This window comes from Carassius auratus, chromosome 19, assembly GCF_003368295.1.
Source record: "Carassius auratus strain Wakin chromosome 19, ASM336829v1, whole genome shotgun sequence".
Taxonomy (NCBI): domain Eukaryota; kingdom Metazoa; phylum Chordata; class Actinopteri; order Cypriniformes; family Cyprinidae; genus Carassius; species Carassius auratus.
Window position 1 is genome coordinate 14,679,073 of NC_039261.1, and position 13,649 is coordinate 14,692,721.

The following is a 13,649-nucleotide window of genomic DNA, read 5'->3' on the forward strand; positions in this document are numbered from 1 at the left end:
CTCTTTAAGAACAGAAATGGACATTGCAGTTGAGAATAATGAGGGAAATTATTTTAAGGAATTTTTATTAAACCACAAAAGTGAAAAAGACTTTTAATGAAAATAACATCAGCAGCTATTTGTAACTTTTTTTCTTATTTTTTTTATCAATCCTATTTATAAATATTTCAGCTATTCGTTTTATGGCTTGTGCTTTTATAATCACAATTTTATAATCTGATCTTTTATCATGTTTTTCACAAACAAGTCTATGCAAAAGTGCAGACGTTTTGGTGGAATTTAAATTAAATGGTTGAACATTTGTACCGCTCGATTCATTTTTATCGCTGCTCTCAAACAAACATAAATACCCTGACAGTCAAACTGATGCTCATTCTTGTACACTGATCACATAATCACATCATTCCCTTAGGGAAATCATTTATATTATTCTCAGATACACAGATTTAAACCCTCGGAGAACATTTGACCAAGGAAATTAGTGCATGCATTTCTTAGTAGCATGTCTACAGTAATAATACACGTACCATCTTCAATGTGTCAGTCACAGACACTAAAATACATACAACACATTACATCCTCCAGCCGAACATTTTCACTATGTGCATTCATCTGGAATATGCATTTAAAACATGGAAGTGGACATTTTTCTGATGTTCTTCAGGTGTTTGTCCACGATAAGAATACAGTGCTCTTCAGATCATTTGTTCTTTAACTGAAGTCTCGGAAATGTGCTTGTGCTTATGGGATGGTATTAGTGCTGGTGTCTATCAGGTTCCTGCTCAATGTCTGCTTTTTAAACCTGACATTTCCCAGCAACACGCTCTACAGAGTGTCACTTAAGTACGTGTGACATTTACTGAATTCTACAGTTACCTAAAAAACAACCAAAAACCCTTTTCAGTAACGTGACAGACAGTGATAGACCTTTGATTTCCATGTCTTCAGTCACATTTTCTTCAAATGACTGACAGGTACAGCTTTAATATACAGTCTGTGATCATAAAATCACAATATCCTAATACACATTTTAACATTTTAAACTCAAACTGTCCGTCTGTCGGGCCTTCAGGGAAATTTTCATCTTTTATTTAAAGTAATTGTGTTCATATTGCTTATTTAGATGACGGTGTATTTGACTTTTGTCTTGCTGAGAGCTTGTGTTTTTGTTTGATTCTCTGTTTAACTATATTATTAGTGCTGGTCTGACCCTAATGAGGGCTCCGGCCTTTCACCGAACAGCCCTTTCCTGCCAGACGTGTTTTCCCTTTGTTGCCTGTCAACATACCATTTAGTCCAGTGATATTGTTTCAATCTAGCAACTAAAAATCAAACTCCTTTCCCCATTGCATGACCCTTTAGACGCCTCATCCCTGCTCGTCTGTTTCCTTTTTTATTTTACTAAAACGTTATTCAGTAGTTACGATGATTTCTTTTTTTCATCAGAGAGACACGTTTGGCGTCTCCACACTGTCCAAGCATGATATCCGTTCAGTTTTTAGGATTACTCTGCTTTTGGACATTTGGCCCGCTCCTGATTTAATATGAGTCCCTCAGAAGTGTGAGGTAGATCTCCGACTGGAGGAAGCGGTGGTAACTGTCCATTTCCAGCAGGCAGTAGATGCGTCTCTGGGCGTGTGAGAGGGACGTGTGAGAGGGGGCTTTGAGGAGCTCTAGGGTCAGTTCTCTCGTCTTACTGTCCAGGTTCACCTAAACGTGTTGGAAAGAAGTTCACAGTTCACAAATACTCACACAAGAATGATATACTGAAGGATATTCTGAATGATCGTTGCTTTCATAACTGGGAGTGGGACAGAGTGTCGAGCTCCCAAAAAGGCAAACAAATGAATTAATATGATATTATTTACATTTAGTCATTTAGCAGATGTGTTTATCCAAATCCACTGAAATGATGACAATAGAAGCAATCGAAACCAACAAAACACGCATAGCAAGGCTTTATATATTTATATATGTATATATATAAAAAAGTTGACTGAATAGAAAAAGAATAGAGAGAGCAAGTGTTAGAGAGTCAAGTCAACAAATAGATAAAATAGAACTAGAATAGAAAGTAGTTTAAAAGACTTTAATAATAAAAGCTTTGTATAATATTCCACTTCCTGTTGGAATGACCTGCCCAACTCAATCAGAGTCCTTAGCCAGCTTCAAAAACAGCCAAAACACATCATTTCCATCTTTATTTGACCCTTTAACATTATAAATTTAGATCATATGATAGAGGACTGTACTCAAATGTACTAGGACTTGTCAAGTGCCATAAAAAAAAAAATATTATTATTATTATTATTATAGAAATTATACAGTAATTTTTTTGCTATGTTTTCTCAGGTCATATGATAGAATTCTGTGAGGAATTTAATTTGGTTTTATAGTAGGCACTAGGACTATCAAGCTCCAATAAAGAAATAAAGAAATATTCATTTTTGTTTTTATTTTTACAATGTTCTATATATACTTTAGACTTCTGAAAGTGGAGGCAGATTTGTTCTTTTTCTTTTGGAACAATGAAGCTCTAAAAAAAGAAAAGAAATGACAGAAGTGCTATTATATTTTTTCTAAGTCTTCTGAAGTTGTATGAGACCTTGTGTGCTGAATTTACTTTGCTTTTATTATGGGACTATCAAGCTCCCTTTTTTATTATTATTATAGAGGAATATTTGTATATTTCTTTAAGTCTTCTGTAGTGAGATGACATATTTGTGTAAGGAGAGGACAATAATTAATTTTGCTATTATAAACAGTCACTGGGACTATGAAACTCTAAAAATTACCAAAATATTTATTTTTCTACAAATTCTATTAACTCTTCTTGAATCATATGATAGATTTTTGAGGAAGGGACTGAAATGTAAAGGCTAAGTCTGAAATGTCTGTGGCATTATTGAAATTTGCTAAAATAATGAAGTTGTCAGATTTGTACATTTATTCAGCAGCCCCAGACCTATTTATTTTCACTGTATGAGAAAAAGCAGCTTGGACATTTTGGAGGCAATATTTTAATGCAGTAAACAAAATGTGATAAATCTACCTCTCTGGGAGCACCAGGCTGGATGTAAGTCTCGGTAATCATTTTTGCCCGTCTCTGCAGGCTGAATTTGTTGGACGACTGTCTGTACTGCTCACAGGCCGAGTAGAACTGCAGGTTTTCCTCACTGAACTCCGATCGCAGGAACGCTTCAAACACTGTGACGCCCACTGAAGAGAAGAGAAACAACCGTAATGAACTTTGGGGGGGGAAATCAGGTATTTCTGTTTACAACGGGGGTGGGGGGGATGGGTTGTTGGTAGATGCTCAGATGACATGTTCACATGCATGTTCTGCCACACACCAACCCACACACGTCACATAACACTCGGCACAAAAATCAGGAAAGAAAAACTTTGGGCATGGGTATCATGAGGGTTTATCTCACACCACATACCTTCCTTCCCTCTGATTCTCTAAAAACCCTTCGACTGCAGGTTACGACACTCTGAAGTGTGAAAATAGAAGTGGGACGGAGGGCAGGCCTCTGGAGTTACAACACACTGCTGTTCCCACACTTCAACCAGTCCACACACCAACACACACTCACCACACAGTTCACAACATCATTCAGATCAGAAAAGAAATGAAACGCTGTAGAACCCACGGAAAAGAAAAAGACTTAAACTAATAAACAAATAAATCTGGAAATAAACACATAATTAGATAATTAAAAAATAAATATATTTAAAAATAAAATGAAAACAAGTTAATTAAAAATAAATAAATACAGAAAATAAGTAAAGAAAAAAATGCAATACAAATTCAGGATTCAATTTTATTACAAATCATTTATTTTTGTTTTATCAAATAATTTATTCCTGTATTTTCCTATTTATTTATTCATTCATCCACCTATCTATATATTTATTTGTGTGTTTGTTTTTCTGCAGGTTTAGCTTGACCCCATGTACTAGCATAAATAAATATGGGAAAAAAGTACCGAACTTCAATTTAAAATGTAGACGTAAAATAAATTATGGTATTGTCTTATTTTCTTTTTTTTTTTTTTTTTAATAATGCAAAGCTTAAAAATTTTGTTTATAGTTACTGATAAATATAATTTCCATAAAATATTTTTACTACAATATTATACGGTTTGATACAATACACAACTAAATAAATTCTACAATAAACTGAATATCAATTCAAGAGCATGATACTATACAATTTAAAGAGATCACAGCCTTAACATTTTCAAAGCTAAATAATAATAATAATAATAAAAATACATTTCTAACAGAACATGGGATTTATGTAATTTTTTCCCCCATTAAACAATACCCTTTTCAAAGAAAGCATCTATTATGTATATTTGTTGAGTATTATTTTCCAAAACAGCAGCAACACAAAATAGACTGACTTTCTTATTGCATATTATACTTTTCCAGCTGTGACTGCAGACTGTGCTTCATGTGTATCAGTGTATTATTAGATTTTTATGAGGTCTGTCACACTGATAAACTACTTCCAATAAAGGGACAGAACAGAAATAATAATAATAATAAAAACAACAACAACTGGTCAATACCACTTTTCTCAGTTCAACAGCAGTCTTAAGAGAAGACGAGATGCTGTTAATCATTAAGTAAATACTATAAATAATTAAAAAATGCAAGCCACTGGAACGCGACGTCAGGTATCAAGCATAACCCATTAGTCCACTGTTTACACATCACAAGCTGCACTAATAATAAAAGCTTACAGTTTCTTGGAACTTGTTATGAGACATGCATTTCATTCTCACATTCGAGGTCAGCACTAATTATCATTATTGCTTTCTAAGGCTTACTGTTGCTTATTTATTATTGCTCCCAGCCATATTCAGTAAGTACAAAGCTTCGACACTTTATGCTACTAACTTCAACGATGCCCCAAATCATGCAGTTCAGCGCAACAACTTTTCTATGAAAGCCAACTAACATTTTTTGCCTGGTGCACAATGAACCTGTCACCCAAGGGACTATCTAGGACCTTGTTCTTGGACTCTTTTAACCCTGACAGCCACTCACAAAAGCCTGGCATCATGCGACAAACAAGCCGCACTCTCATTTCCTTCTGAAAATCGAACAGTCTTGGTGGTTTAATCTGTGCAATTACACATCTGCGCTCTCATCCTCTGGGGGGAAAAAGCTCATTACTCCGTTATCTAGTTTCTTCATATTGTTTCATGCTGTTTGGGAATTCTCCGGAAACTCATGTCTGAAGCTACACAGGAAAGCGGTTCCTCAATGTTAAGAGGAAGCAGTGTGAAGGGTGTTTCAATAATGTAATAAATGGGTTTCATAACTGAACCACAGAATTATACCGAACACAAACCAAGCTGACCTATACACCACTGTGCAAAAGTTGCATTTATTTAATCAAAAGTACAGTAAATGTATTGCGAGTTATTACAATTCAGGTTTTCAGTATGAATATATATTGAAAATATTTAATTAAAATAATGCGAAGCTGAATTTCCAGCATCATTACTCCAGTTATCAATGTCACATGATCCTTCAGAAATCATTATAATATGCTGATTACAGCATTTGGACAGCATTTGTTTTTGTATCATTATAAATGCTGTCACTTTTGATCAATTTAATGCATCCTCACTGTATTAAAGTATTCGTTGTTTATTGTAATGCTACATGATCCAGTATTTGATACTAGGCAGGATATGATGCTCTCTGCACGTATCATTTTCCTAAAAACAACATTTCAAGCATGGACGGGCAGTCGGCCAGAACAGCGTTCCAGGTCAAAGTTAGCAGAACAACAGCTTTGCTTTAGCATGACCCGTGTTGATGGTGAATCGAAAGTGTCCTTTGCGCTCACCTCTGCTTTCCAGCAAAGCATCAAGGGACTTGGCCCAACTTTCCATCTCCTTCCTGCTGAGTCGAGCTCTGCTGTGGCCCACCTGACTCCACTGCTTGAGGAAAGGCATTCGAGAACGCCTCTCTTTAGCGCTGAGAGAGACAAGAGGGTGAGAGGATACGTGACAAAGAGAGTCAGAAAAAAATGTGTGGAATCAATAACAGTGGGACCAAAATAAAGGGCCGGGGAGGGGGTGTTTTGCAAGTGGCGGACAGAGAACAGGCCGTAAGTGAAATGAAGATGAAATTGATCAAATATGTGACTGAGGTGATAGATTTAACCTGGTTACGTTCGCTCTGTGCTCTGCACTGGCCAGATTCGAATGGGAGGACTGCGGTGAACCCTTGTGTGAAAAAAAAAGAAAAAAAGTAAAAGGTCACTGATTAACACTGCATAAAACTTTTATGATGATATGAACTGATTCAAGACTTTAAGGAAGTATAATTCACACAAACGTTCCATGACTTGAATGTCGTGAAGGTGTTACGTCATGGAAATCATTCTCACAAAGCCGGATCTATCAGATGCCAAAATATTTCAAAGAATGAACTTTTTTGTTCCACGGTATCTCGTCGCGATTTCTTGCAACAATATTGTAGTTTTTTTTTTAAAACACCCATTTGCTTCAATAGAGCGATTCCCTCATACAACACCAGAACATTCAGTTCCCTTTTCAGAGCTTGCTTCTCCTTTTACTGTTTGGACAAAGCAACAGTATATCTCAAGGGGTAAAACCGATTCAAAGTGAGCTAATAAAACTGCATTCATGTCTTTGACTTCATCCCACTTGGCTTGTGTGAGCTCTGAAGAAGCAGAGCTGCTGCTCCTGATGTATGTCTTGTACTGTACAAAATATAAATAGGGTTCAACAATAAAGATGGTTTGATGATCAGACAGTGTGGGAACGTTTCAGACCAGCTGAAGGAACTGTTTTTCCACATCAGTGCAGTGTGTACACTGTTATATGATCTTCTATTTATCAGTTTCTGTGATGTTTAAAGTACCATTTTCCCCCAAATTTTGCAGACTTAAATGATGCGCTGTTATCCAGCTCTGGCTGACAAATGAAAGCTTTTCTGATTGTCTTGGCTTCAGTTAGAATGGGTGGAGAATAATAAATTAATCAGTGAGGTCTTGCGTCTATGCTATAATTTTCCAAGCAATTATGAATAATAGCAGTCATAGATTTACACTACAGTGGTTACATTTCCAGCTGTTGTTGCAAATTACAAACATACGATAATTTGTTGGAAATATTTCTGAAACAAACAAATATATATTATATATAATAAAATAGAAATATAGAAAAAAAGTGTAAAAAAATACACACAAACACACGTGTGGGTGTGTTACAAAAACTAATTAGAATTACAGTGCTGTTCAATATTTGGAGTCTGTAATATTTTCTTTCTAGAAAAAAAATAAATTACTCCGCAAGGACACAATAAATTGATCAAAAATGACAGGAAATAATGTTACAAAATATTTCAAAAAAAAAAAAAAAAAAAGAGTTCTATTAACCAGTGTCATGTTTCCACAAAATATGAAGGAGCATGATTGTTTTCAACTTTAATAACAAAATCAATATATCTGAATGATTTCTGAAGGTTTATGAGACACTGAAGACTGGAGCAATGATCCTGAAAATTCAGCTTTGATCACAGGAATAAATGACTTTTTAAGATACATAAAAATAGAAAGCAGTTATTTAAAATTGCAATAATATGTCACAATATTGCTGTTTTACTGTATTTTTGATCAGATAAATGCAGCTTAGGTGAGCTTGAAACGCATTTCAAAATCGTTTATAAAAATAATACCGACCCCAAACTTTTGAACAGTAGTCTTTGTTGATAAAAACATCCAAAAATAATATATTTGGAAAAATGTATTTTTTAAAAGTTTAAAAATATTAATAATAATAATAATTCGACTGGACCAGGAGAAAAATCTTCATAATTGTGTTGTGATGAACTTCAAATTGTCAACATGTGGTTTTTAAAGTAGTTTTATATAATTCATTAACTCTACTCTAAAAAAAGTCTCCCAACTTACCTGTCCAAACAAGCTTTTAAGGTGTAATTTAGCAGCTGCCAGTTTGGCCCGAGCTTGCTGCCGGTGATAGTGGGGAGGTTTTGGGGAGACGTGCATTTGGCCAGGTTTCAGTGTGGGTGACGGGGAGTGTTGCTGCGCTTCACACTTTCCCACACTCTCACAGCTGCCTTTAGCAGTGCCAGTGAGCTGGCTGTCACTGTACGCTTTAAAGCTCTCATTAAAATTTGTCACTTTCAGCAAACCAGAGTCCTTCTCCAAGTCGACCAGATTTTCCATACTAATGCTGTGATCTCTCTTGAGCTCCCCCTTTCCAGCACCCCCCGACATTGCATCTGGGGTGCAAGGGTAGGATGCTGAGGCTCCATCTGGCTGATCATCCGAGGTGTCCGGAGTCCCATCTCTATCCCCCCAGGGCAGGAAATCCAGCTCCAGCAATGCACCCTCCGAACTGAACTTACGCAGCATTATGCTGGGTTTTAAAAGAGAGAAAGAAAGACACAGAGAATGCCAGAGGCCAACTAAAAAACAAAACAAAAAGAATTACATTCAAAATACATACAGTGCCTATTCTACTTATGTTTATCTAACTACTTATCATTGAGATAAGCTGTTTTACAGACAGACAGACAGACAGACAGACAGATAGATAGATAGATAGATAGATAGATAGATAGATAGATAGATAGATAGATAGATAGATAGATAGATAGATAGATAGATAGATAGATGTAGAAAATGTATCATTTTAAGGGAAAAATAAGTTGATTTTAAATTTCATGGGATCAACACATCTCAAAAAAGTTGGGACAAGGCCATGTTTTTACCACTGTGTGGCATCCCCTCTACTTTTTTATAACAGTCTGCAAACATCTGGGGACTGAGGAGACAAGTTGCTCAAGTTTAGGAATAGGAATGTTGTCCCATTATTGTCTAATTCAGGCTTCTAGTTGCTCAACTGTCTTAGGTCTTCTTTGTCGCATCTTCCTCTTTATGACGTGCCAAATGTTCTCTATGGGTGAAAGATCTGGACTGCAGGCTGGTCATTTCAGTACCCGGATCCTTCTTCTATACAGCCATGATGTTGTTATTGTGTTATTGATGCAGTATGTGGTCTGGCATTGTCATGATGGAAAATGCAAGGTCTTCCCTGAAAGAGACGAGGTCTGGATGGGAGCATATGTTGTACTAGAACTTGGATATACCTTTCAGCATTGATGGTGCCTTTCCAGATGTGTAAGCTGCCCACTCCACACACACTAATGCAACCCCATACCATCAGAGATGCAGGCTTTTGGACGGAGAGCTGAAAACAACTTGGGTTTTTCTTGTCCTCTTTAGTCTGGATGATATGGCGTCCCAGTTTTCCAAAAAGTACTTCAAATTTTGATTCGTCTGACCACAGAACAGTTTTCCACTTTGCCACAATCCATTTTAAATGAGCCTTGGCCCAGAGAAAACGGCTGCACTTCTGGATCATGTTTACTTATGGAAGTATTCCTGATCCCATGTTGTGATTTCTATTACAGTAGCATTCCTGTATGTGATGTAGTGCCGTCTAAGGACCTGGAGATTACGGGCATCCTGTATTGTTCTCCAGCCTTGACCCTTACGCACAGATTGTTCCAGATTCTCTGAATCTTTGGATGATTTTTATGCACTGTAGATGATGATAACTTCAAACTCTTTGCAATTCTTCTCATGAGCCCCTTTCACACTGCCATTCCGGCAAATACAGGGGTAAAGTGTTCCTGTAATTGTTCCCTGGTCGCTAGATTTGGCACTTTCACACTGCCAGTGATGACCCGGTATATGTGCGTGCTTTCACACACAACCCCTGAAGATCCCGTAACGACACGTGACATCATCGCGTGACGTGTAATGTACGAGTCGACAAAGCTAGGCACGTTATACTTTAACTGAAGCAAGCAAACGATCTCTGCGTCAGCGCGGAAAGTGAGGAATTAACTGATCTCTGCTTTATTACAGTTTGCACATATGTTTTCGTCGCGAATGTTGATCTTTCTTCAAAACAGCCGGTAAAAGAGTCGCGCGATAACGCGCGTCATCACTTCAATACGGAATTAGATCTGGCTTTTGTTCACACAGCGCTCGTTCCGGATCGATTACCGCAATGTTACTATGTCCCCGACCCGGGTTCGATTCGGTAATCAATTCCGGGACGTGGTTGCTTTCACACAGAAGGCGACCAGGCAATGTTACGGGAATATTGCGGGTCCGACGTGCAGTGTGAAAGGGGCTTTAGAAACTCCTTTCTGATATTCCTCCACTATTTTTTGCCGCAGCATTTGGGGAATTGGTGATCCTCTGCCCATCTTGACTTCTGAAGGGCAATGCCACTCTGAGAGGCTCTTTTTATACCCAAACATGTTGCCAATTGACCTAATAAGTTGCAAATTGATCCTCCAGCTTTTCCTTATATGTACATTTAACTTTTCCGGCCTCTTATTGCTACCTGTCCCAAATTTTTTGGAATATGTAGCTTTCATTAAAACCAAAACGGGCCAATATATGGCATGACATTTCAAAATGTCTCACTTTCTACATTTGATATGTTGTCTATATTCTGTTGTGAATAAAATATAAGTTTATGAGATTTGTAAATTTTTCCATTCCTTTTTTACTTAAAATTTGTACAGTTTCCCAACTTTAAGTAGAGATTGTAGATAGATAGACAGAGACATGCAGACAAACTCATATAGCACAATATTAGATATACTGTATAGATCTCATCAATAACTGATACTGGTTATAGGTAACTACTTACTGTGCTTCTAATATAATTCAGTATTATTTACTAGAATTGTTTTCCTGAGGTAAGTAAATAAATAAATAATTATTAACTACACGTATAGATACGTGACAAGTATCTAATTTAGCTTAAGATCTTTTAACATATTCCCAAAATTTTGCTTCCAAGTAACAGTTTGTTGTAGACAACTACGTTACTGTCTGAGCATGTTAACCTAGTTAACAGGTTCAAATATAACCAACTTTATGCTTTACAATTGTAAAAAACGACTGAAATCAAGCCAAGGCTCGAGAGTTATATGACTGTACTGACAGAGACGCGACGCGAAGCGTCAAAACAGAAAGCTCCCTCCCGTTATCATCACCGCGCGCCCGCGGATTCGTTCCCGCGTCGCGTCGCGTCGCGTCTGTAGCGCAGCGTGTAAACAAAGCAACGTGAAATCTGAGCACTGGAATATGGTGCACATATGCCATATAAATATACCTTATTTTAGATCCTTTTCCCGCCTTTTCATGACAAATCCTTGTAAGTGTCTTATATCCGAGCGATTCGGAGTCGGTTCGTGTTTCTAGTAGAATCCGAATTTACACACAGCGACTGGATCCGAAGCGAGTCTTGGAGTGGCGTCAAAATCACGTCTTGCTTGTCTCTCTTCTCATTTTACTCCTGAATGGCAAAAGCAACGCCTATTTTCTCTTCGTCACACCCATAGTTCACAGTCTGGACTTGCCCTCCCTGCATACTTCTATATAATACACTGAGAGCGTCTATTGATGTCAAAAGAGCACAGCTACTACAGATAACTGGATCAGCAGCCGCATGGCATATGCAACACATTACAGAACGGTTGTGTAAGCCTCCAATACTATTTGAAGAAGAAAACAGATACATTTATCGTATTGTTTTGCAGCAGTAACAATGAATTCAGTAATAATAATTGGGCGTAAACCATGGTTACTACGGCACAAGGAAACACATAACAGCTGGTTGACAAGGGTTAGGGTTAGGGTTTGTTATCTCATGTTTTGTTATATTAATTCCTGAAGTATCTCTACTAGTGATAAACCGTGATTATAACAGGTGTTTGATTGTTCTCAAACGGCTCCATCTGCAGGTAACTAATGCGAAGTTTTATTTCATGGAAGTCCATTTTGACTAGAGGTTTTAGCCTGTTATTATATTTTACACAATATGATTTAATTAGAAATAATAGATTAATAATAATAATAATAATAATAAACATGATTTAGAGCCGAGAGACCTTTAATGTGGGACTTTTATTTAAGCATTCTGGACTTTCTGCACGTTTATGAATGCAATCTGTCCATTAGATGGAGCAGTCACACAACAGATTGTTTTTAGAGCCATCAAGCTGGATATCAAGATACCAAGAAGGATCAAGATAACACTGATAAATAGCCTACTTTATACTCTAATTAATTTCTAATAAAATATAGAGTTTCATATAGAGTTGTCTTGGGTCCAACCTGTTCTTATGATCTTAAAATAGTTAATCCACTGAGCTACTATTTGCAATTAAAAACCATTTAATTTATAACAAAATCTCTCTCTCTCTCTCTCTCTGCAAATAAAATCATGCATTACATTACAGTCACTACCTTCATCACTGGTTCAGTATGTGTTGCCACATGAGCTGTGAGTTTGAGCACGACCCATGATCTTCTCTGTCTACAGAGGTGCTGTGTCTTTGCATGTCTCTCCACATGGGGTCCCTCAGTTCCAGAACCACACCAAACAACAGCCATAGCTCCCATGGCTCTTTAGATGTTGCTGTGCAGCAGTCCTTTCCCAAGAAGGCATTGTACTTTAACCTTGAACGGATCAGAAAGCCTCTGAAGAGCTTTGCATCGTGATGCAAGAAGAAATGTTGTGTTACTGAGCTGCCACTGAGCTAGACATGATCTTGAATACTAATGCTAATGTCAGCAGTAATACTCATACTAAAACTGATAATATGCAGTATGTTAATCCAAGTTTTGTGTAAAGAGAGATTCACTATCAGTGCCCTCTGAACTCCATGCAGCTGTTATTCATCTCTCATAAGTGTGCAATTTTGTGCTGATGTTTGTATTAACTTCTTTTTCTGTGTATATTTCATCTCACAGTTTCCAAGTTCCGGTTAGAGTTGTTTCACAGTCTAGTAACTTTACAGAGAAGCCAATAACATGGTGACTGATCTATTGATCTCTTCGTTGGTGAAGATTCATTTAATGAGAATAAGAATGAATGATGGTCTTGAAGTGGAACCCATCACTGTGTTTTGCCAATTTACCACAATAACGCTGTTTCAGTCCCAGTGTGTTGCTGTGTGAGTGTACTGTGACCAATGAGCTTTCCGAGTGACTTAAATATATTTCCATGGACTAAACCGGCGGTGCCATTAATTTCTGAACTAGTCATAATATTGCATTGCGTTTCTGTGGTTATAAATGTTTTAAACAAACATTATAACCTTACAACTTTGATCATTTGGTCTGAGGACTGTCTCAAGTCGTATAGAAGTGTGCGGATTGGATTCGTTTGCCGAGCAAAATCTGCAGAAACTGATGACCAAAGAAACACCTTGAACTCTTTGTCTCTCAAATAATTCCTGAACATTTTTCATAACACTGCCTCCAGTGCCACTGCCTCCACCAGCCTGCCGGTTCCTTCTTCCTCATTCTTCTACTTTCTAATTTAAACAACACACATGCACCCAACCATCCACCTGATCTAAAAGAAAATGTGATTTATCAGACCAGGTAACCTTCTTCTATTCCTCCATTGTCCATTTCTGACACTCACATGTCCATTGTGGCACATGCTCACATGCCTGCAGCCCCATATGCAGCAATCTCTCATGCACTGTGTGTTCTGACACCTGAAGCTATTTGAGCTACAGTAGCTATTCTC

The 13,649-nt window shown here is 37.3% G+C and overlaps 1 protein-coding gene across 2 annotated transcripts; it reads right to left on the bottom strand.

Moving 5' to 3' along the window:
* Positions 1–1,321: 1,321 nt before the first annotated feature.
* On the bottom strand, positions 1,322–11,424 carry LOC113119535 (regulator of G-protein signaling 1). 2 transcript variants are annotated; one of them, XM_026289092.1, is made up of 6 exons: positions 11,220–11,424; positions 7,967–8,435; positions 6,193–6,254; positions 5,873–6,003; positions 3,053–3,219; positions 1,322–1,710 (listed from the first exon to the last, which is right to left on the bottom strand). In XM_026289092.1, the coding sequence occupies exons 2-6, from the start codon at positions 8,429–8,431 to the stop codon at positions 1,540–1,542; spliced, it is 996 nt and encodes a 331-aa protein (XP_026144877.1). In that variant the 5' UTR covers positions 8,432–8,435; positions 11,220–11,424; the 3' UTR covers positions 1,322–1,539. The 2 variants fall into 2 exon arrangements, with proteins under 2 accessions (XP_026144877.1, XP_026144876.1); XM_026289091.1 differs by having other exon boundaries at positions 7,967–8,484.
* Positions 11,425–13,649: the final 2,225 nt, after the last annotated feature.

Excerpts from the sequence above, each read along its gene's own strand:
- LOC113119535 (XM_026289092.1), bottom strand. The coding sequence starts at position 8,431 with ATGCTGCGTAAGTTCAGTTCGGAGGGTGCATTGCTGGAGCTGGATTTC. Across the intron at positions 6,004-6,192 it reads CACAGAGCGAACGTAACCAG|CGCTAAAGAGAGGCGTTCTC; the intron begins GTTAAATCTATC and ends TGTCTCTCTCAG. Across the intron at positions 1,711-3,052 it reads AGCCTGGTGCTCCCAGAGAG|GTGAACCTGGACAGTAAGAC; the intron begins GTAGATTTATCA and ends CAACACGTTTAG.